Raw genomic sequence first — 25,241 nt, 5'->3', positions numbered from 1 at the left:
GAGTCATTAGATTCAGATTAACTGGCATTTTACTTTTACAGCCAAATGCTTGACAAACCTGAGCCTAATTCCGTTTTATACCCAAGGTTGATAAAATGGTGGTAGCTTGGATGAGCTGTGGGTGTTAAGTCAAAAGTAATTCCCTTGTCTCTGTCTGACCTACCCTACCCCCACTGCAAACTCCCCCAAATGCCTGTGATCTGGTCTTAATGATGACTTAGAGCTGGCTGCCTGTTCTGTCTGTGTGGCAGACATGACAGAGACTGAATGAATGTGAAAGTAGTACTGTACTAGTCATTGTACCAAGTCAAGTACCTGTCGTTATTATTCACTTGTAAAGAGTGACAGTTGATAATACTTTTGGTAGGTAAGAGTTTACCCAATCACAATTCAGCAAATTGATTGATTGAACTGGATAAATAATAATATGTCTATTACAGAACTTACTTGACTTGAAATGGAATTGAATTGAAACAGCAAATCTCTCAAGAATATAAGAAGAGGTGCAGGATAGTTTTTCGAGGCTTAAGGGCTCTGCACACAGCGTGCGATTTCTGTTGCGCATCAACGTTCCATTTTGAAGTTTGAATGGAAGTCTATGAGAACATCGAATTTACCCACACACGGCCCCGATTTTAATCGCACGGCGAACATTCGATTCCATTCATTTTGAATGGGACAAAGCACACGGCGTGCGAGTTTTGTCGCACTGCTTTGTCCCATTCAAAATGAATGGAATCGAATGTTCGCCGTGCGATTAAAATCGGGGCCGTGTGTGGGTAAATTCGATGTTCTCATAGACTTCCATTCAAACTTCAAAATGGAACGTTGATGCGCAACAGAAATCGCACGCTGTGTGCAGAGCCCTTTAAAGTAACTACCATAAGGGCTCTGCACACAGCGTGCGATTTCTGTTGCGCGTCAACGTTCCATTTTGAAGTTTGAATGGAGGTCTATGAGAACATCGCATTTACCCACACACGGCCCCGATTTTAATCGCACGGCGAACATTCGATTCCATTCATTTGACAGTGCGACAAAACTCGCACGCCGTGTGCTTTGTCCCATTCAAAATGAATGGAATCGAATGTTCGCCGTGCGATTAAAATCGGGGCCGTGTGTGGGTAAATGCGATGTTCTCATAGACTTCCATTCAAACTTCAAAATGGAACGTTGATGCGCAACATAAATCGCACGCTGTGTGCAGAGCCCTTTAGCATCGGTTTTGGAGGGAAACTGACATTGGGGTGTACCACTTTAGGCAGTCTTACTTCAGTCTAGTTGGTGAAATCAAGGCCAACAATTGTATTGAATCAATTATCTGATTATAGGGGATTTAGGAAGAGCAGCAGCTTTCCCTGTTACTGAAAGGCATCATATGCAGGATTGCGCCCTCTTTTCACGGCGATGTGAATTACAATGACAATTCAGAATAGTATCTCCTCCTTTCTTCCTCCCCTTGCTCAATGCAAACTACTTCTAACTGAAACAATGAATCTGTCAATGATTTTCTTGTTTTTGTCCACCGAATGTCTTACAGAACTTATTATGAACTTGGAGCTAACAAAGGACATGTGTGATTGAAATACAGTTGCTATTTAGTTTGGAAATGTTCGGGGACACATTGAACACGGAAACGCCCAGAAATGTCCCGAACATTTTGGAAAAGCAAATTCAGGCAGAACTTAGGGCAGGGTCTTGGCAGGTGCACACACTATCACAGACTGCCAATGCAATCATGATTCTCCATGGTTATTTAGTGACATTTTCAAGGGGGAAAAGCAACGTATTGCATCTTTCAAGAATGTTGACTTCAGTATGCCTTATTCAGTCCAGGTTTTCTCATCAAATACTTATTTCCCCCACTGTACGCATATACACACAACTATCCTTACACAACAATGCTCCACAGAAATATAAATAATGATGAGATAAGCCTTGTATATCTAATCCAACCCATTATTCTGTCTAGGTTCTTGATTGGTCGGCATGGGGAACCTGATCAAGGTGTTGACGAGGGACATAGACAACAATACTGGCAACTTCTTCCTGGACTTTGAGAGTAAGTGATACACACACACACACACACACACACACACACAAACATTTTGTGAAATTTTCTTTCATTTAAAAAAATGACAGGGAGCATCCTGAGAACCTTTCGGATCTGGGATACTACTGTAGAAAGCCTAGGAGCATCACTAGGAGCATCACATTTGGGATTTGATGAATTCTAGGTCAGGTATTTTTAGGGGGAGGCACAGTGGGGGCTTCAAAAGCTACCTACCAGGGAATCTGATGGGAAAAGCATTGCTGCAGAGAACCTCTCCCAGTCTCCCCCCCCCCCCCCCCCCCCCTTTATGGGAGTTGGTTTGACAAGAGGGAGGGAGGGAGGGAGGGCGGGAGGGAGGGAGGGAGGGAGGGAGGGTGGGTTGGAGGCCAGAGGGAGAAGTGCAGAGAAGCGAGTTGGGTTGAAAAAGTAGGTTGGAATGGCTAAATTAGGGCTTACGCCTGGGCCCAAACTGGCTACCTTCACCTTTACCACGCAGCGTGTGTGCATGGCAGAGCTGCTGGCTACCTTTACCTCTACCACGCAGCGTGTGTGCATGGCAGGGCTGCTGGCTACCTTTACCTCTACCACGCAGCGTGTGTGCATGGCAGGGCTGCTGGCTACCTTTACCTCTACCACGCAGCGTGTGTGCATGGCAGGGCTGCTGGCTACCTTTACCTCTACCACGCAGCGTGTGTGGGCAGAGCTGCTGGCTACCTTTACCTCTACCACGCAGCGTGTGTGCATGGCAGGGCTGCTGGCTACCTTTACCTCTACCACGCAGCGTGTGTGCATGGCAGGGCTGCTGGCTACCTTGACCTCTACCACGCAGCGTGTGTGCATGGCAGGGCTGCTGGCTACCTTTACCCCTACCTCGCAGCGTGTGTGCATGGCAGAGCTGCTGCGTCCATGGATACAGACGTCTCTCCTGCGGCACTACTACTGCACTACTACTGCCAGCCCTATCTTTCTACATTGAGTTTGCCCTTGATAATGGCCATCAATAATATATTGTTTCTTTTCATTCAATTATAAATGTAATTTATATTTAGTTTAGACAGAGAAGCATGTGCTCAATTGTCCCCAAAAATAAATGGAAAAAATGAGGCGCCAACCAAATCTAAAACGGTGTGAGCAGATCTTCTGGGTTCAGTCTCGTCTGAAGCGTGCTTTTGTCTTACCACTATCTTCTTACTTACTATCTTGCTTCAAGTTCGAGATTTCTTTCTGCTTACAAATTGGTAAGTACATTGCAAAAAGTAAAATCTAAGATGAAATATCTTCAATCAAGGCAATATATGTTTGTTTTTCTGACAAGATATTTCTTCTCACCAAGCAAATTTTATCTATCAATTTGAAATCTGAAAATAGTTGAAGAAGATATGCTTATTTGAATGTTGGTACAATATTTTGTATCATATTCCATTATCACACACACACACACACACACACACACACACACACACACACACACACACACACACACACCACCTCACTGCCACTCGTTTACCAAACTCTTTACCACCACCTCCTCACCTGCCTTTACCGAGTATGGCACTGACATCCTGTCAATGTTGGCCATTCCAACCCTCCTCAGATGCCAAACCCACAGAGGCAGAGAGAGTGTTATGGGAGCAGGTGAACAAGGTCCTGCTGGAGGCTCTGACTGTCCTGGACGATCTCCAGTCTTACAAGGGAGCAGGAGAAGAGATACGACAGGTGAGTGAAGGGTGGTTTGCTGTGTTGGCACCTGTGAATCTGACACACACCAGTCTCTGTCCCACTTGCAGGCGTTGTCATTTTGTGTGACACACATCTTGTCCCTACAGTACAGTGTAAACAGTAAAACAGTCTGAGTGAACCCACAGTTCTGTTTTCCTTTATTGGCAATTGATTGAATTAATTTGCCCCCGATGGCCTCTTATTGTAGCTTTATGGTTTTGACATTTTGACAATTGCCAATAAAGGAAAATGTTTGTTTTTCTTTTACCAAGACGGTGCATACAATATATGACAGGGTCTGGTGAAAAAGTCCTCAAGTAGGTAAGGTAATTATGATGTTTTTTTTGAAAGTGCACATTGTAAGCTTTCAAATGATGTGTCATCGAAAAATAGTTGAAGAAAATATGCTTATTTGAATGTTGGTACACCTCAAACCAAATACGGGAGAAACTCGCTCTCAATCAAAACACACGCAAAACAGCTGCTAGTAGCTAGTAGCTAAAAAGAAACATCGCTATGAACATCTAACTGCATGTTTAGAACATCAACATGCTAAAAACACACAACTACACATAAAAGATGATCACACGGTTTGTTTGTTTGTTTGTCTGTTTACAAGCCCATTTCTCACTTACCCAGTAGCCTATATCAGACGATACAGTGAATCCAATTCACAAATTAAAGTATTTAGTGATCCTAAAACTGTTGTTATATCAAGTGGGTACTTCAACACTTCAAACCGGAAAACACATTTAAAAAAATAAATAAATAAGGAGCTTTTTGGTCGTTTGCACGACTTGAGAATTGCCGACATGTGGACTTTTTCACCAGATTGTGTCACATATAAAACATTGCTCTAACTTGCCCTCTTTTTCTCCACACTCCACAATCCCCGAACACATTCCCTTGAAACAAATAAAATATTGTCTTCTAAACCAACAGTGAAAATAAATACATAAAAAGGTACATACATGGTCAAAGACATTTGCAGACAAATATTCCTAGTAACAATATTCCACAAATAAGAAACCGTTTTTGGGTGGTTGAGTTACTGCCTTTTTGGTAAGATATTGTTCAAGATTGCCATGGCAACAGGGGAACCAAGTTGTCTTGCACTCAGCTGTCAATCAGGGCACTAAGGTTCCTGCTAATTATTTACAGTACTCACAGAAACATTTCTTCTCAAACTCTAGCCTGTTTTTCTTTGTGTCAAAATGCTCCTTTAAAATTACAAAAGGGTAGCTACTCTATTGTTGTTTGTCCAGATTTGTGTTGTTCAGAAGGAATTGGAAATGTCTCCCTCCCATCCCTCCCTCAACCTCCTCTCCACTTATCTCCCTCCCACCTCCTTCTGAAATTACCCCCCACCCCCCCATCTCTCTCTCTATCCTCTCTCTCACACTCTCTCGCACTCTCTCACACTCTCCAGGCAATACAAAATCCGAATCAGGACCGGATACAGGAGCAGGCCTGGGCTGCAGTGGTCCCATTAGTTGGAAAACTAAAGAAGTTCTATGAGTTCTCTCTGAGGCTGGGTATGTATGTCAAAGCAAACTGAATTGTGGGTAGCTAAAACCAAGAGATCATATTGGGGGGGTTTCGGTGGGGGGATATCGATGGGGATTTATTCAAACCCCACCCTTTCTGATGATGGATCTAAACGAGAGGGTGTAATGGAGGAAAATGAAATGCTGAATACGATAGCCTTGATCTTAATCCCCTTTGGTGTTCTTAGTCCTTGTCTTTGAGGGCTAGAGTAGACTGTTAGTATTGCTGAGGTAGATTAGCATAATTTTTCAATCGTATTCATATACCTCCATTGAGAATTGTAGCGCTCACACAGTGGTCATGTTGTGATGGCCTAGCGTGACGTCTCTGAACTGCGTGCTAGGCTAGGCGGAGCCACAAGTGGGGCTAGCCCGCCGGCAGAGCAGCCAAGCTTTCTAATCCGATTATCACGCCTCGCAGGCGAGACGAGCCTCCCTTTCCTCATCGGGTTCCAACGGCTCTCACATGATCTCATCATGTTTACACTGCGATAGGAGTCGGCCTACACAGCGGTTTACTGTGGTACGCTCACGTTTTAGGACTGAACAGCAGACGCTGTTATCAATGTCTTGAATGCTGTCTCAGATAAATCCTGTCCAAATATATGATGTGTGTGTGTGAGGTTATGGGGGAAAAAAGGGCATTTGTATAATGTCACTGTTATGTCTAAAAAGATCTTGAAGCGGGAGAGTGAGAGAGAAAGTCAGAGAAGGTTTGTCTTGTGGAACATAATTGGTATTGATTACATGTAAGTGGACATTACATTCCTATCAAGTAAATACAGGGTAGGGTTGACTGCTGTAATTCATGTGTTGACAGTCAGTTGACCCTATGCAATTCCTTTTCTGGTGTGTGGCTATGGCGTCACATTGCGGGCGTCAGGAAGGAAACTTTCACACGCTGCTTGTGATCTGTGGTTCACTGTGGAAATAGAGGGTTTTTAAGGTTAAAGGGGAGGAATAATCGACCAAAATAACATTTCCTTTTTTTTTTGAGGAGTTTGTATCATTTTCACCATATCTTGTTCTACTACTCTGTCTTTAGAGATTGAAGGCATCATTCTCTTTGGGAGTTGCTGAGGATCTAGGCCATGGCCTAATTAACCGTCACATCGTTCTGATCGCGCAGAAACACAGTCCAATAGCACGGCTCTCTGGAGTATCAAAGTGCCAGACAGATGAGTGACATCTCTGAGCTAGACTCCCACAACAGCTTGATGGCTTGTCTGTCAGGGTGCATTAGACTGAAGCATTAAGCATTCATGACGGCTTGGGCTGAGATGTGTGGTTTTGGTCTGGTCAAAGAGAGTAAGTTTGGCCTACTGTAAGGCACTGTTAGCATTACAGTATTACTGTACCTATAGAGCAGTGTTTCTCAACCGGGGTGCTGCGTCAGGGGTGCCGTCCCCCCAAAAATACTCTGACGTTGCTGACATAATAAAATGGATTAAAATTCCCCAAAATTGTAGTTACGCTGAGTGTTAGGAGAGTAAGAGTTGGGCAGATATCTCAATTTGGCCAAAATATGACTACGATTATGCTACGAGGCTAACAATATGTAACTATTATAACTGTATAATGTATATTAATCTCATGTATATTCACTTTTCATATTCATTTATGTATACTGACTGTAATACGTTTACTGTAATACAACTGGCTACATTATCATGTCTTTTGCCCTATGCCTACCTATTTGTCTGGTTAGATGCCAAACTACATTTTGTTGTCTCAGTACTTGCACTCTGTGCAATGACAAATAAATGTAATGTAATGTAATCTATCCTATATATACTTCCGAACCTCCTTCCGACCATCTACTCATAGCTTCATGCCACCTTCTCACTTTTCTAGTTTCCTGCCTTACTGACTCTTTACTCATGTCTACTCTACCTCGCTATGATCTTATTTGACCCTGATCCATCCATTAAGCTTTACCTGTATCTTCATCATTCGTTATCATTATTCAACCTTAATTGAACTAGGTAGGTTGATTAAGAACAACTTCTTATTAATGACACCCTGGCATTTCACAATTTTTCATCAACCTTTCCACATGCTCAATTAACCTCATTTATCATCTATGGACTCTTCTGTACCTCCATTTATCTTTTTGCCTTTCCATCCATCCATGCATCATCATTTATCCATCCATTGCAACCCCATTCCTCCCATCTGCTCATTCTAATCCCTCCATCTCCATCTCTCTACCGCTCTCCCCCTCTCTCCTCCATCTCTTTCTCTCCTTTTTCTCCCCACCCCCCTCTCTGGTGTAGAGGGATCGTTGCAGGGCCTGTTGAAGGCTCTGACCAGCGCTCGCTGCAGTCCCACCCAGCATCTGGAGCAGGAGCAGGCGCTGGCCAGGCAGTTCGCTGAGATCCTTCACTTCACCTTGCGTTTCGACGAGCTCAAGGTACATTTGCGAACTCTCTTCTCTGTTGACCTTCCCCCCCTAGATGTTTCATAGAAAGCGTGCCAACAAAGGCTGAGAAAAGAGGGAGGGACAGTTTCCCACTTCTCCCTTACTCCTGCTTACCTTCCACCTCATATACTCATACTGTACCCATCTTCCATCTCGTGTACTTATACTGTACCCACCATTGCATTATTTTGGGAGAGTGGGAACAAGTGAGGGAGAGAAAATAAAGAAGGAAAGCTGTCCCCATGTGAGGTGTTGTTATTATTGAACTTTCTGTATTCCTCTCATCATTGCTGTCATTTTACTTGGATAACGCCATATCTTTTTCTAATTTCTAAAGCTGTATGTGACATGTTATTTATTTGACAAATGACATTGTTTACAAAACGTTCTGTCACCACTTTCTAAATCCGCCCAAACAAATGTGAGTTAAGCCCAATGCACACAGCGTGCGATTTCTGTTGCACGCCAACATTCCATTTTGAAGTTTGAATGGAAGTCTATGAAAAAATCGCATCCCAATGCACACGGCCCCGATTTTAATCGCACGGCGAAAATTCGATTCCATTCATGACAACAATGGAATGTTGTCGTGCAACAGAAATCGCACGCTGTGTGCATTGGGCTTTAGAGAGACGGGAGAAGACTGCATATGGATTCCATAGAGGTATATCATTGCAGCTGAAGAGAATCACATCAAAGTGCAGAAATATCACATTCCAAACAGTGATTTATTGATTTTGATTGATTGGCAGATAGAACATGGTTTGTTTGTTTGTTTGTTTGTTTTGTAATTGTCCTTTAATTTCACCGTCATCTTACGCATCCAAGTAATGGATTGCCATCCAATGACGCTCTTTTGCAAATTCATAATTTATGTCAGTATATGGCGTATACTGCACACAGAATGTGATTGTGTTCAATTATTGTGGCACTTCTGGATGCAACGCGCCGAAGTCTAGCATGGTTCATACGCTTTCCATGCTGGTTTTCAGTGTCTCGTCCCTGCTGATAGAATCCCTCCCCTTATAGGGAAGCTCATAGGGAAGCTTATCGGTTCACACGTTACTCTCTCTACTTTACAGATGACAAACCCTGCCATCCAGAACGACTTCAGCTACTATAGGAGAACGCTCAGCCGGATGCGCATCAACAATGTTGCTGTGAGTACAGAACACCTTCTGGTTACAGTTTACTCCAAAGGCCCATCTGGGAAAAAAAGAAAAGAAAGAAAAACAAGTTAACGACATGAAAATGACACCATGACCAATAATAAGGAAGTAGTTTCGCTGTTATGACATCTGCTGGTTTCCCACCTCCTTGCACCATGACAAGGTTTACGGCATGTCAGTGCGATCCGCTGCGATGATGTATAATGACAGATTTATATTTTATGCTTATAGCCATTATAATTATAATAATAATAATAATAATAATAATAACTTACATTACGGCTTCAGCCTACACCTTTTTGGTCCTGATGTTATACATTGTGACTATGTACATTTTCTTATATCTGTATTGGGAATTGTATAGGGGACCAAAATAAACATTCTCAATCAATCAATCAATCAAATCATTTATATAGCGCCTTTCACAGACCCAAGGTCGCTTTACAGGGGAATGGGAGGCCCGTGCTAGAGGACCTCAGAGTTCTGGATGGGGTGTAGTGGTGCAGGAGATGGGAGAGGTACTGGGGGGGCCAGGCCGTGGAAGGATTTGTAGGTGAGCAGGAGGAGTTTGAATGTGATGCGGTGTTTGACCGGGAGCCAGTGCAGACGGGCGAGGATGGGGGGTGATGTGCTGCCAGGGCTTGGTGCGGGTGAGAACCCTGGCAGCGGAGTTCTGCACGTACTGGAGCCTGTCCCGGTAACCCGGATAGGACTCCATTACAATAGTCCAGGTGGGAGAAAAGGAAGGCATGGATGAGTGTCGCTGTGACGGAGTCTGACAGAGATGGCCGGAGTCTGGAGATGTTCTTGAGGTGGAAGAAGGCGGATCTAGTGACGGATTTGATATGTGATTGGAATGAGAGAGTGGAATCCAGAATGAAACCCAGGTTGCGGACTTCAGGGGATGGGGAGATGGAGCAGCCATCCACCTATGGTTGAACAAGCTTCTTTTGAGACATGTATGAAGTGTTTGGCCAAGATGCATGTTAGTAATGCATGCAGACACTATGAAGAGTTTTGACAATGTGACTTCAGCCATATGCTACTAATTGGTACTACATATGCTACTAATTGGTACTACATATGCTACTAATTGGTACTACATATGCTACTAATTGGTTTGGTTCCAATTTAAATTAGGGAAGTCTCCCTAAACCTAAACCTTGTATAGGCTAACTAATCATTTTGAAGCAAATGTATAGTAAAAGGAAGATGGATCTATTCATGTCCCTACATAATGGTGCTATGCCACATGGGACACCCTTGTACCCACCTATAACTATGCCCTAACAACACAGCTTTGATACCTGCTATAGTGCTCCATCTGATAAGTGGTGCCGTTTTAGTAGTACACGCTGCCCCTCGATGATTGGAGCTAATGAGATTCATTCTGTACTTTAATGGTCTGTGTCATTCAGGAACAGCAAGGATGAAAGGCCCCTGACGAAGCAAATTCTATTTCTCTCTCTCGCTCTCTTGCTCATTCAAACACACAAACGCGCACGCACGCACGCACACACACACACACACACACACACACACACACACACACACACACACACACACTCACTCACGCTATCACTCTCTCTCCCTCTCTCTTTCCCTCTCTCTTTCATATTCTCTATATAACTATCTATATTTTCTACCCACCCCATCGCCCTTTATCCCTCTCTTATGTCACCCTATTACTCTCTCAAACTCACTTGTCCTTTCGCTGCTCTGTGTCCTCCCTCTCTCCTCCCTCTACACCCCCTATTTCTCCAGATAACAAACACAAGTGGGGATAGAACAGTATGGATAAGTGAATATACAGTTACACATAGACTTCATAGTTACATATAGACTACACAGGGAAAACATGTGTACAGATTAATATAGTACACTGTAGAAAAGCCCTGCTAGCCAACCTGTCATGTTCCTTACCCATCATAAACAGTTGCATGCAACACTGAATCACCACCACAGCACATCTGAGGTCTCTCATACCAGCGCACATCAAATCCGAGCTGGGGTAATTATGTGGCAAAAGGATCCATTAAAACCCCCTCAAAACAACCCCCTGAACCTCAAGTCCATTAACAGTGTTCTAACAGCAGCAGTAATACATGAATCAACGCAACGTCTCATTGATATAGAGGGAGCCCCCAAGTGTGAAGATGAGACAGGGGACTCGACCTTGCGCACCCCAATTACATTTTTTTCCGATTACTAAGTCGCAGTGTTCAAAACTGAAGTCACATTGTCAAAAGTCTTCATACTGTCTGCATTACTAACATGCATCTTGGCCAAACACTTCATACATGTCTCAAAAGAAGCTTGTTCAACCATACACTGGCAACAATGTTCACTCAGAAAGCATACACTGTCATTCATAACACTCTGACCTACAAAACACTAACAACAGGGAGCTGATTTTCACAAGAATGAATATTTAGATTATAAGAATGGTTTGATTTATAGTAATCATAGACAGAATAGTTGACTGTACAACTGTACAAGAATGAATCAGAAACGCCGCAATTTGCTTCTATCCTTTAGTGTATTTTTCCCCCAGTATCTTTGCAGAAAGTAAGTTATGGTACATTTACTTCAAAGTACACTACAATCACACAAAAAGTGTCTCACTCCTGAGGGTTTTGGTCCACCCTCTGGTCTGCTAATGTAATCTAATGTCTTCCAAGGCAATGCATCTAGTCTATTTCATTTCATTATATATATTCTGCTAATATTTTCAACTATTTCAATATGATTACTGCAAATAGTGAAAATATCACCGCTCATCCGTTCTCAGACTTTGCTGAGGTGCTGGAACTGAAGAGTATCAATAGAGTGCAAAATAACAGCATCTGCACACTCAAACACTGCAAAAAAACATCGTTTATTGCGAGCTTTCGGTTATATATGATAGAAATATGATTACTGCAAAAATGCACCAAATCATTCTGTTTTGAATGTGTTCTTCATAGTTTGGGAAAAAAATTGTTGCAAATACATAGTGTTTTGCAGAGGGGGGGTAGTTTGAATGAGAGAAGTGTTCATGGATTTTGGAGAATGTGATCATTGAATGGATTTTGTGTGAAAGCACAATGTAAAAATGAGTCACAGTTTGGTCTTCTGTTTCGCTGACTGTATGAAGAGTTTTGACAATGTGACTTCAGTTTTGAACACTGCGACTTAGCAATCGGAAAAAACTGTAAGAGCTCTCGTGGCTGGGGAATAATTAATTGAACTCCCTATCAGTACACCCAGACCCCACGTAAAGCTCCATGTAGAATGCATGCAAAACCGCACCATAGTAGTATGCTGATTAACCAATATATTCTATTAATATATTCTATTGGGGTTTTATTATGATGAATTGCCTCCACTTAATGTAATGAGATGCTTTAAATACAGTTTTTTTTTTTTTTACTGACATCTAATGTTGATTGACATTATGTATACATAAGTAGATTATCAACAAATATTTTAAAAAGGGCAATGTCAATTAGGCCACCCTTGGGACATAATGCTGACAGCTGTTCCATGCTGTCTACATGAGATTTATAGATGTTTGGTCTTGTGTTGAAACTAACATTCATACAGTGAACTTTCTAAACAGTGTTCAGTGTTTAAGAACATAACAGAGACCTACTGTAGCAGTAACAAGCTTGATTCAACAAATCAAGATCAAGCCCTTTGTCACGTATGTTAACACTGGGCTTTAACAAAAGCATGCACAACCTGTGGGTCTCCAGGATGAAGACCCATCACCCAAACATCACCAAGTGGTTTGACCTGGTTAGTCTATCAAAGGATTTCCATTTTTGAAAAATGATCACAACTCATTTGCTTTCCAGTCAGATGAAGAGAACGAAGTCAACAATGAACTGGCCAATCGCATGTCTCTGTTCTACGCCAATGCCACGCCCATGCTGAAAACGCTAAGCGACGCCACGACAAAGTTTGTTTCAGATGTAAGTGTGGAAGTGGCTTAGCCTTCTGATACATTTAAAAATATATATATTAGTCCAGCTCATCTTGTAAAAGACCCTGAAACCTGAATATGACTTATTCTCCTTGTCATAACGGGTACGGTTGAGTTATTGTTGTCATGATAATGTTCTATATTATTGATGTCATACATGTAAAGAGTTTGATTGTATTTTGTAAACTGTCACCTTGAGGAAGATGACCAAAAACTGTTCGATAAAGATGTCGTTTCTCGTGATTGTCTTTCTCAGAACACAGATTTACCCGTTGAAAATACGACAGACTGCTTAAGTACCATGGCCAGCGTGTGTAAAGTCATGCTTGAGACACCGTGAGTGTGATTTGTTTTCTATCTCTATGATTGTTGCCTTGTCTGTCTGTTGTCTGTCATTACCTCTCATGTCTAATTATATTATGTTTTGAGATACACATGGTTATTAGTGTGTGTGTGTGTGTGTGTGTGTGTGTGTGTGTGTGTGTGTGTGTGTGTGTGTGTGTGTGTGTGTTCATCAACAGGGAATATCGTAGCCGTTTTGCCAGTGAGGACACAGTGTCCTTCTGTTTGCGTGTGATGGTGGGAGAGATAATTCTCTATGACTACGTCCACCCGGCCGGAGCTTTCGTCAAGTCCTCCAAGATTGACGTACGTTGCTGTATGCCACCTAGTCATCAAGCCTATCCACAGGGCTATTTTCTGACTGAGATTGAATCGTAAAAACATCTTAGATCAGTGATGATCACCAACCTGGAGAGCAACAGATTTGTAGCCTTCTTGCTGAACGGTAACACACCTAATTCAACTGATCTAATACAGCCAATGATGTAATTTGATTAGTTAAATCTGGTGCTGAACTGGTGCTTGGCTGGAACAGATGCCCACTAAAGCCAGTGACTCTCCAGGACAAGACGTGAGAATAGAATGATAAGGTTCTATCTCCGTTTAGAATGAGAAGGTTCTATCTCCGTTTAGAATGATAAGGTTCTATCTCCATTTAGAATGAGAAGGTTCTATCTCCGTTTAGAATGATAAGGTTCTATCTCCGTTTAGAATGATAAGGTTCTATCTCCGTTTAGGGCAGTTCAGAGATATTGAGCGTCAAAGTTTTTACATTCCATTATGTTTTGTGAGATGGAACCTTTGTATTTTATGAATTACTAACTAAAAAAATGTCAACATTTTAAAAAAGAACACCACACAGGCATTAATAAACACCTAATGGATCAGATTATGTAAAAAAAAAACTCAATTTTGACAAAAATGGAGATAGAACCTTATAGTTCTAACGTCACGAAGGGTTGGTGACGGATGGCTTACTCTGGTTGCTCTTTCAGTTTAAAGTTAAACGTTCACTTAAATGTTCAAGGTTTGTCAGACATTTTCATATCCAAAAGGGCTCTCAAGTCTCGGGTCCAAGGCCATACATAGGTTGTGCAGTTCACTAGAATATATATCTACTAGATGGAATTAGATGCCAATCTTTGTTTAGATGAGAGAAGGCATTAGCCCTTAATTTCTATTCACCATGAACGTGTATGTTTTACTTTATTTGGATATAGATGAAAGGATGCATCAAAGTCCTAAAGGATCAGCCTCCAAACAGTGTGGAAGGCCTCCTAAACGCCCTCAGGTGAGTGACTCCTCATTTTCCCAGACTTGTGTTTGTCCGCATGGCTGCTGTGTAACCACATAGTAATATGCTTTTATATTACCTCAAACTATGATATCCACAGTTATCTCTTGATAGGTCCTGACTGGACCATCCCTTCAATCTATTGTTCTATTCCAGTGATGGTCCAGTCAGGACTTGGAGGGTAGCGTGTTTTGTTCTAGCTCATCACCAACACATGTGATTGCACTAATCAGCTCCTTTCAGATCATGATTAGTTTAATCAGGTGTTAGGCCTCGGTTGGAACACTCATTGCGGCCATTCATAACCAGAGTTGATCACCTGTGTTATATTCTATTGGATATTGTTGTTCTTAAACAGTTTTATAGTTTCATGTTTGCTTGAAGTGGTGCTATTTTGATAAACGTAAACCTTTTGATCTATACATTTATGCCAAATACTACACCGTTTCTGAGCCAAAGATCTTGTCAATGATTTGAACTTGACATACAAACTGAATATATTTATAGGATGAGTGGTAGTGTTTGATTGTACGTACATACCCCATACAGGTACACAACGAAACATTTGAACGACGAGACTACCTCCAAACAAATCAAAAATATGTTGCAAGCCAATTAAGGGAATGTTTCAATAGTATACTGTACACAGCTGGAGACTGTCATCAGGAGTTGGGTTGATGTGGATGGATAGTAATGAAGCCATGTTTTTTATTTGTTGAAACCAATAGTCTTTAATGCAATAAACCAAAGGCCATGTATCAAGTGGCAGCTAGCGATAACTACTGTTTTAATGTTTCCCCAGTTTTGCCTTAATTGTGTTGACACATCGTGACGTTAGAATTATAAGGTTCTATCTCCATTTTTGTCAAAATTGAGTTTTTTACATAATCTGATCCATTAGATGTTTATTAATGCCTGTGTGGTGTGTGGTTTAAATGTTGACATCTTTGAGTTAGTTATTCATAAAATACAAAGGTTCCATCTCACAAAACATAATGGAATGTAAAAACTTTGACGCTCAATATCTCTGAACTGCCCTAAACGGAGATAGAACCTTATAATTCTAAGCTCACGACATTGTACTGTATCTGAAAGACAAGTAATTTCACTGGATCGGTTTGACTGGAATAAATTATGATCTGTAACAATGTTACAGTAAAGGGTACAGTATAGGTAACTGTGCGCACAAGAGACTTAATGTTATACAGTATGATGGCATCATCATCTGAGCTTGTGTTCATTTTTAAAAACGTATTAATATTCTATTCTTACGATGAAAGTGATTGTGAATGGTACTGAAATAAAAGCTTTTAAGATTTTTCAAAACATTCTTTCCAAATCATTAATTTGTAGACTTCCTATTACTCACTGTCATCTCACTGATGATTTAAGTTGAAAATATTTGCTCCTATGAGTACCCCTCCCAATCAACTCCTCCACCCTTCCCAAAATCTCTCCACCCATGCTTTGAATGTTGAGAAACGGAAACAGCTATTGCCAAGTTTTTGGAAAGAATCTTGCTTACATAAATAGCTGCCTCTCATTTAAATACGGCTTTCTTTCTTATTCCACCTTATCTGTTAGGCACAGGCATTTTAATGTGTCTCATTTCACACATTTAAAAAAGGACAGCACCCCCAGAGAAGTGAAAATAAAAAGATGAAACACTCTGTATTCTCACACTCTGAGACACATGAGCTGTACGCTCACGCACAATGAGTAGGATTGAGGTCTGGGGAAGAACTTTGCATTTCACTGAAACACATCTACTCTCTCTCTCTCACACACACACGCACACGCACACGCACATGCACACGCACACAAACTTACAGTATCTCACCTAGTGTATACACACACATACACTCCCTCATCATCCTCTCTTATACAGCGCACACAAGCACACACACACACACACACACACACACACACACACACACACACACACACAGACAGAGACCCCCACCCCACCTGGTCACGGATCTCCACTCTCTCCCCCAACCAGATGAAACGTGGAGCGGTTTGCTCGCTCCCTATTGGCTCGCGACTGTCAGCTGTTTCACCCATGGATTACTGATATAAAAGAAACGAGTGCAGAGAGAGAGTTTGTGTTTTCTCATGGTTGAGCACAGGAAACTGGGGGCTTAAAGGGTTGCGTGTGCGGATGAGTAATGCATTCCACATTCATGTGTTGCTGCCTGGATGGTTGGTCCCAGAACGGAACAGTCTATGGTCAGATCTCTCATCCAGCCACTCATCAGCTGAAGCTCTCACTCTCTCTGACTACTTCTGAATTTCAAATCGACCCCTAACCCCCTAACCCCTAGGTTACCCAGTAGTTCCCAGAATTGGGGCTGATTTCAAATTGTGGTCCCCTGAGAAAAAATCTAAGTAAACTCTATGATTCTGTAAATAAGGAACAGATTTTTATTTTGTATGAAGACAAAATGTGTCTGTATTGCACCTGTAGATACATTTGGACGTCATTATACTGTGTCTAATAATCTTCTAATCTATATCTTCTAATCTTCTACAAATCAAGCTATTGGGGTTACTGGGGATGATGTGATTTTGGGGTCGAGAGACAACAAAGTTTGGAAACCCCTGCCCTAGTCACACCTGTAGTACACATGGCCTATCGCTTACACCCATTCAATCCTCTTATCTCCACTACTGTTTAGAGTGTAGAGGCTAAGGGTTGATTTGGAATTTGGGCCTCACTGTACTCAAGTGTTCCCAAACCCTACTCTCAACTTGCCAATAACCTGTAGTCACATCTAAATCTATGTCCCTTGTAGCACTTTGTGTCAATGATAGACGTCCAAAAACAGTGTCATAGACATCGTCATAGAGAGAGGTGTTCCCTGTGGCCTAACAGGTTCTCGCCCGTAAACTATATCCCAAATCCCAAATATATTCACACACACACACACACACACACACACACACACACACACACACACACACACACACACTACAGAAACATGATATCATCCTTATCATCACCAGTACTGTATCATTCATTTCATGTGACCTCATTATCATCTCCTCTCTGGTCCCCTCTCTCCTGTCCTCTATGTCCCTCTCTCCTGTAGTTGGAAGAGCTGTGTGTCTGTTTACCTAACGGCTTTCCCAACCATTCTGGTTTATGGAGCACTTTTCCCACGCTCTGAGTTCCGGCCCGAGTCTCCCTGGATATTCACACAGCATCCGTGAGCACCCAGACAATAGACTGGGTCCGTGGACTGACTGCTTCCTGCCAAAAACACAACACAGTGTATCAGCTGAGGGTGAGGGGGCGATGTTGCCTATAGTATGGCCAGACTATCGGTCATGTGGCCTTATAGATTACACATGGCTTTTCTCATTTCTGCTGCCCTATGCACAAACATAAGTAAACATACGTGAGTAAACAATGGTCAGGTAGGACACATACTGTACAGTACACACAGATAACATAGACACATATAACCACATGCATGAAGGTACACACATGCTCACACACACACACCGCACACTTTTATTTATTTATGTATTTATATAAGTCTATTTAGTTTTTCAACACACTATACATCATATGAAAACCAAACATATTTAACAAAACACATCATCACATCATAAATAAAAGCAAGGGGCATGTCTAAAATGTCTCACGAGAGCACAGGCGAGGCGAGACAGTGCCACAACGCAGTGGTATTTTCACCTGTTACCACCAAAACAAATAGCCAATATGCCTGTGTTTGGACGTTTTGCGCTGGCTGATAATACTAGAGAGGCCTCTATATCTAAACAACATTTAGCTAGTGTAGCTATTGCCGGTGAAAAGTCCAATTATAACGGCCACAATAGCTATACAATTGCCACATTGTATCCATATACTGTAAGATCCCCACAATGCACATTATTCTGCTTCCCGCAAGATCAACATTTCCTCATTCATTTATGGGTAAGGTTAATTTATCTCTCCTTATGGATAGCTCAAATTCCTCTTTTGGAATTTCATCCGCTTTGTTTTCCATATGTTGAGCTAGACGGATGATGATGATGATATACCCAGGGGTTAGTTCTCAGAGGACCTGGGCAGGAAATGTCATCAATACTCAATTCTCATGACATTTCTCCTGCATGCTTTTATAGACGCAGGAAGCGTCTCCTTCTTCTATGTATTCCATTAAAACCACAGGAGAGCATTGATAGCAGTGGAGAGGATACTGTCTGTCAGTGTAAAACATAACTAGATATTCAGAATTCCCTGACTAATTCTGGGTTATGCTTTATATTGCAGTCACTGTTTTCAGTGCTTGTGCTATACATTTGGGTCTGACCCGACTAACACAGAAACAGCGAAATAAAGCAATTCAGTCTGTCTTTTGTGGTCTGTGTATTTTTTTCTGAGTGGGGCAGTCCCACTCATATTTTTCATTTTTATTGACAGTTACAGTGAAGATTTAGACAGGAAGGATGGGTGAGAGAGAGAGGAGGGATGACATGCAGGATGTCCCCCCGGCCGGAATCAAACCGGGGACCCTGCGGTTACGTGGTCAACGCTTAAGCCGCTACGCCACCTAAGCGCCCCGTGGACTGTGTATTTCTGAAAACATTCAACAAGCCATTCAGATCGGTTGCCCCCGCCTAAATAAGCTTGCGTCGCATACTGCCCCCCCCCCTCCCATCTGAATATCTCCGCCCATGGCAGTACTATCATATCAGTATGACTTGTTAGAGAGATGAACAAGAACTGGGGCTATTGCTGAGAAAAAAAATCATTGTCTTGTATTCTGGTAAGACATTTGTGACACTAATGCCATTCTAATGCTTAGGTCCTCATCAAGACTCTTAGATACCAATGCTGAAATACATTTCTCTAACATTATGAGATCAATTGAGCCATGCAGCGATGAACACTCTTTACATGAGATGGTCCTAAATTTACACAGTACACCAGGGGTCGGCAATTAGGTTTGGCCTCGGGCCATTTTTTTTTTAGCCACTAGATGGCGGGCCCGAACATAATCAAAGGCTAATTTAAGTAATTGATTGTTTAAAAATGTGACACGTTCTAATGCTTTGACTTTTCTTTCGACTGTACACATCGCTAGTCAACTAACACAGCTTGTTTTGTGAACCTGCTAACAATGTAAAGTAGTGTTCTAGTTAACTAGGTAGCTGTCCAATCCATTATGTTGCAGTATTTTGGCTTGACTAGCGAGTTTGTGTTGTGATTCTCAACAACGTTGAAACGTAGTTTCACACTTTTCCATATTTTTGAATAATAAATGTGTGGACTGACGATGTAGCGTAGCCTAACTTATTCTAATAATTATGTAACATAGTTTCATTCTGATAATTATTCCCCCCTCCTCCCAGACAAGGTCACATTATTATTATTGGATTGGTTGTTTGCGTGCCGGGTGAAGTTAGCCAAACATTTAACCTGCTAGCAAGAGAAACATAATGTCACTCTCCAAAGGTCTAAAGAGGAAAGTTGACGGTGGAAACAGGGCATTTAAAGAGGAATGGACAGTGAACTATACGTTCATCCTACCTGGTTTCATCAATGCAAAGCCGTTGTGAGAGACTCACATTTTACGTGCTCACAATGTTCCCTTTCTATACATGCGAGTCGTCCTTTTCGTCAATGAATGCGATAAAGACGCACGAGAGGAATCGATGGATGCATAAAAACCTTGAGAACTGCCTGTGGATTAAAGTGACGTCAATATCACCAGATATCAAGCAAATACTGACCGATGGGAGATGCTTTTTGTTTGCGCCGATTTTGTTTTCAATGTTTTTCAGAAAATTAAACAGAATTTGCGTTGTTACTGTTCATATGTGTGTTGCAGTCACATATACGTAAACATTACGTTTGAATGGCTTACTGAGCTCGTGTTATTTTGTTCAAACCACACACAGTATGTCGGCTATTTCAGCACCGTGACGCGTTGTCCACCTGCTTATGATTCACTCTGAGGGGTTCAGCGTCAGTGCGCTTCGGTGCACCTTGCTGCCTGATTGTCTGTCCCTGTGTCATTCACTCTCAACATGGATAAAAGTACAATAAGCATTATTCAGGTGGAGTTCGATTCTCTATTCGGACATTATAGGCGCTATATGTGGGACTGTCGGTCCGATATTATTATAAATAAAAAAAATAAATAAAAAAAGTGGATTCTCAAAATAATCTGCTGGGCCAAATATTATTGGTGACGGGCCAGTAATGGCCCACGGGCCGCCTATTGCCGACCCCTGCAGTACACTATCAACTGTGTTAGATACTGCTGCCCTCCTGAAGGTTAGGAAGCGGGCAACTGATAGAATCTCCCCATGGTTGAGCAATACAGCAATACAGCATTAATGACAGCAAGAGGAAATGTCAGGCAGCTGAAAGAAAAATGGAGGAAAACCCCTGACGTAAACATAATAACTGTAAACACGCAACTGTACATTTCTGCTGAACCAAATGATACTTCAGCTATAAACTCCATTACGAACCGTCTTCTAGCAATAAATAAATGGATGAGCAATAACTTTTTGAAGCTAAACGAGGACAAAACTGAAGTCAACTACTGATCAGCCCTAAAGCAAAAAGAGAAATGCTGTTTAATAATCTGGGGGAAACTGACATTGTGGATTAAACCTGAGGTTACTACACCTGAAGTCTAGGTGTTATTTTCAACTCAATGAAGGATGAAAAACCCCTGTACGTGTGGACGAGGCCTAACTAGACTGAGTCAGGATGTCGGCTCTACAGGGTGCAGAGATCTGGGACAGGGCATGCCAGCAGCCCCCTCACACGTCCTGCTGGGCAGGGAGGAATGATAAGTCGTCCTGAGACCGCTGCTGCCTTCTGAGCATCCATGCAGAGGGTAGGGTGAAACATATTCCAAGATTCTCTTGTTTTTGTTGACTACCACCATGTCTGTTCCCTGTGGGGGAAATTAAGTTGGAGGCAGGCGTTTTTAGGGTTCGATTCATGAACTGGGCGGTCTCAAATGAGTGAACTTGATATGAATCCCAATGCAGTGTATCATTTCGAGGAGAATGTGTGTGTGTGTGTGTGTGTGTGTGTGTGTGTGTGTGTGTGTGTGTGTGTGTCTGAGGTAGAGAGTTAATTTACACGTGGGAATATGTTTGTGTGTGTGTGTGTGTGTGTGTGTGTGTGTATGTGTGTATGCGTGTGTGTCTGTCCCGGACATTCATGCTGTCTGTCAAAGAGAGGAAGTGAGACAGAGAAAGAGACAGGAAATGTTACAGGATACAGTAGGAGTGTGTGTCAAAGAAATACATTGTTATAAAGCCTGAGAAGGCCTATGAGTGGAGGCTTGTGACAAAATCATAAAAATAAAAAAAAGAATACAGACAGGGATCTGCAGGTGGCAGCAGACTCTCAAGACCCGCACAAACACACACACACACACACACACACACACACACACACACACACACACACAGCCCCACAGCACTGATAGACTCCTATGACGAGACCCACTCTGACAGACTAAGTGTACAGTACTGATCACGTCACTACGGTAACAGCCTAGGCTAATGATAGCGTCTGTTCAGTTCATATGAAAGCAAATGACACACCGAATCAGTGTTACTGTCTTGATCTACTCCAGACCCCATTTTGTCTACAGAACTTGAATATATGCCCTCCTTCGATAGATGTCAAGGTCCTTGTCTTAATGCATGAGATCAGACACAGAGCTGATCCCCTCTTTGCAATTGCAGGTCTGTCTTTCACATGTCAATTACTTAAATGTGACTGGGTCTGGTTAAAAAGTCTGCAAGTCTGGCAACATAATTTTTCTGTTTTTTCCAGATTATGAAAGGGTACATTGTAAGCTTTCAAATGATCTGTGATGCATTGAAATATGAAACAAGTTGAAGAAGTCAGGCATATTTGAATGTTGACATCCCCCAAATTACCAAGCCGAGATATCCACCCTCAAAGTATTTTCAGCTTTTTTTCACAGGTAGGTAATGGATGGGAACAATAGCTGGTTAACTCCACCCCAACCACTCCCTCAAGACAACCACTCCCCCATTACACTACCTGTCATCATCTACCTGTCATCTGTCAGTGGGGTTGTCAGCTAACTCTCAGGAAACAAACTTGCAGGGCTGACATGTTTAAATTGCTAAATAATAATAATAGTTCAAGATTCATGATTTTTGTGTGCCAAACGTTTATTACATCCCATTAAGTACAAGAGAGAAACATTATTATGGCTTCAGTTTCAGTCGATATTGCAGCAGCAAGAGAAAACAAAATGGAAATGGAAAAATTAGGCAAGATACAATTGAGCAATACAATAATAGAATGGTAAAAATATATAATATTGTGTCTGTGTGTATGCATTTGTGGTAAAAAATTGCAAAAAATATATAATATTGGTAAAAATTATTATATTGTGTCTGTGTGTATGCATTTATCATTAGTCCATAAAGCATCTAGTGGGACTTAGTCTCAGTCCCAGTGTCCAAGTCCAAGTGTCTCAGAGTAAGAAACTGATTCAGCTCTGAGTCATGCAGTTGTGCATGGTTTCATGAATGGAGAAGCATCTGAGCCGCAGATGTGAAACTGCAAGGTGAGGGAGTCTGATTCACAGGGCAGACAACTTCCTGTTTTGGCCATGTGGTCTAAACGAGGCAGGAAACTACAAAACAGGAAGTCCTAAAGAGGGAACCATGTCATTTAAAAAAGCTGTCACCTTCAATGATGAATCCAAAGGCTTCTCTAAAGAGAGCTCCATGTCATTCAATGTAGCACTTGGATACCGTTGACTGCTGAAAGACCATGTTCAAAATGAATGAATGAATGGTCTTTATTTGTCATTGATATAGTACAGGTACCAAACAACGAAATTTGGGAGGGGGGGGGAAAAAAACTAAAAACAAGAAGGGAAAAGAGCTGGTTTACATAAATAAAGGCTATGTACACTATCCACTATACTATACTATACAAATAAAACACTGTGCTGTACTCTATGCTATGCTATACCTATTCTAACATTTCCTATCTCTGAACCTTATGTACCCGAGGGTTGTCATATTGCACATAGTGTTATTGCACATTCATTTAAAGTGTCGCAGTTTGCAGGTTTGAAATGTTCACAGTTGTGTTTCAGTATTGCACTTGATTTCAATCTAGTAGCAATCTAAATTGTCTAGATTGTCCAGGGCCTAGAACCTAGGTCTTTGCTGTGTTCAGGGCCTGAATGGCCCTGGGGTAGAAGCTGAGCTTCAGTCTGTTTGTCCTTGCGAACATGGTCCTGAACCGCCTGTCCGAGGGCAGCCGAGCAAAGTGTTCGTACCCAGGGTGGGATGGGTCTCTGGAGATCTTGGAGGCCTTCCTGAGGCAGCGTGTGTTGTACAGCGTGTGTTGAAAGCACACACATTTCACATCCCATTGTTAATGGATGCATATTTATGTAACAAATGACATAATACTAAGTCCCCCTAGTGCAGTCCTAAAGACTTCTGGGGAGGTACAATATGACCAGGAAAGAAACATATTTGTACAGAGAAGAAAATAAAATGCATCTCAAATGCTGTAACTATGCAACTGATAAATATGCTACAATGTTCCTTCCTATCAACTTGGTTAAGATAGCTGTAGCCAAAATGTAAGGCGATTAGTCTTTAGCATTGGCCAAAGCGTCAGCTCATGAGAGTAATGGTGTCTCAAACCACATAACTAACTGCTTTAAATACGAACACATCAGTGGAGGCTGGTGGAGATAGAACTTGGAGGATGGGCTCATTGTACAGTAATGAGGAATGGTCAAATCAAATACACATACAGTACCATTCCATTCCGTGCTTTACAATGAGCCTGTCCTTCGATTTCTGCCTCCACCAGCCTCCCCTGCAACACACTTTGACTAATATTAGCTCCTCACAGCAGTGGCGGCAAGTCATCAGTCTGTCAAATGTTGGAGATGGGAAGTGAGTGTGCTCTTCATTGGACACGCTATCCTGCTAGAGTAGCGGAACTTGGAAAGTTGCACGAAAGACACATTTCAGTAGAAAATACTAATCAGCTGTAAGGACATACTAAATTGAACATTTGAATTGTGATTTTTCATTATTTCATTATATAGTGAAATTAACCCATAACAACAGACCTATGTATACACTGTATCCACCAGATTTCAAGGAGATTTCAAGATATGACCATCTAATTATCCTAGAAGTATAGACAGACTCTATCTAAAACATTTTCCCAGCTACAGTGGCGAGATTCCAATGGGCAGATCCCAATTGTGTGAACGGATTGTAAAGTGCACTCAGCCCATTGTCCACTGTCCAAAGATTTGGCAGAAAAGCAAGGATTTCTGGGGAATCTGAGGTTTGTTTTGAGGCAAACATGACGTACACTGACATAGTCACATCCCAGATAAGTCACTAGTTATCATTGCAGTTGTTGTTTTGTAAATGTATTACTGTAAACAGTACCAAGACCAGACATTGGTAATCTGATCAAGACAAAACACTGGACAGTGTCTAACTAAACGTGGCATCCTTGTACCTCCTTAATGAATAAATAATGTATTGTAGACCAGGACCAGGCCCTTTTAGTATCTTTGGCTGATTAGGATGTGTATCGTTTTCACTGAGGCAGAATAAGGTTACTATTTTCATTACAATCGTCATATTCTAAATATTTGGCTTTGTTTTTTTTTGGGGGGGGGGGGGAGAAAAAGGCTTATAGAATCAAATGCT

At 41.8% G+C, this 25,241-nt stretch overlaps 1 protein-coding gene across 1 annotated transcript in view; it reads left to right on the top strand.

Annotated features, from left to right (window-relative positions):
• The window catches only part of fam49ba (family with sequence similarity 49 member Ba), a gene marked incomplete at its 3' end in the record, with an annotated part of 25,559 nt that extends 10,427 nt beyond the window's left edge, over positions 1–15,132 (top strand). The window contains exons 2-11 of the mRNA XM_080542731.1: positions 1,973–2,062; positions 3,648–3,769; positions 5,202–5,307; positions 7,596–7,732; positions 8,824–8,901; positions 12,750–12,866; positions 13,134–13,213; positions 13,399–13,525; positions 14,440–14,510; positions 15,063–15,132. Of these exons, the coding sequence (XP_080398857.1) occupies positions 1,990–2,062; positions 3,648–3,769; positions 5,202–5,307; positions 7,596–7,732; positions 8,824–8,901; positions 12,750–12,866; positions 13,134–13,213; positions 13,399–13,525; positions 14,440–14,510; positions 15,063–15,132 (981 nt within the window). The 5' untranslated portion in view covers positions 1,973–1,989. The remainder of the gene's footprint in view (positions 1–1,972; positions 2,063–3,647; positions 3,770–5,201; positions 5,308–7,595; positions 7,733–8,823; positions 8,902–12,749; positions 12,867–13,133; positions 13,214–13,398; positions 13,526–14,439; positions 14,511–15,062) is intronic.
• Positions 15,133–25,241: the final 10,109 nt, after the last annotated feature.

The sequence above is a fragment of the Nansenia antarctica genome (genome assembly GCF_963989245.1).
Source record: "Nansenia antarctica genome assembly, chromosome: 12".
Taxonomy (NCBI): Eukaryota; Metazoa; Chordata; class Actinopteri; order Argentiniformes; family Microstomatidae; genus Nansenia; species Nansenia antarctica.
This window is presented reverse-complemented; position numbering and strand designations above follow the sequence as displayed.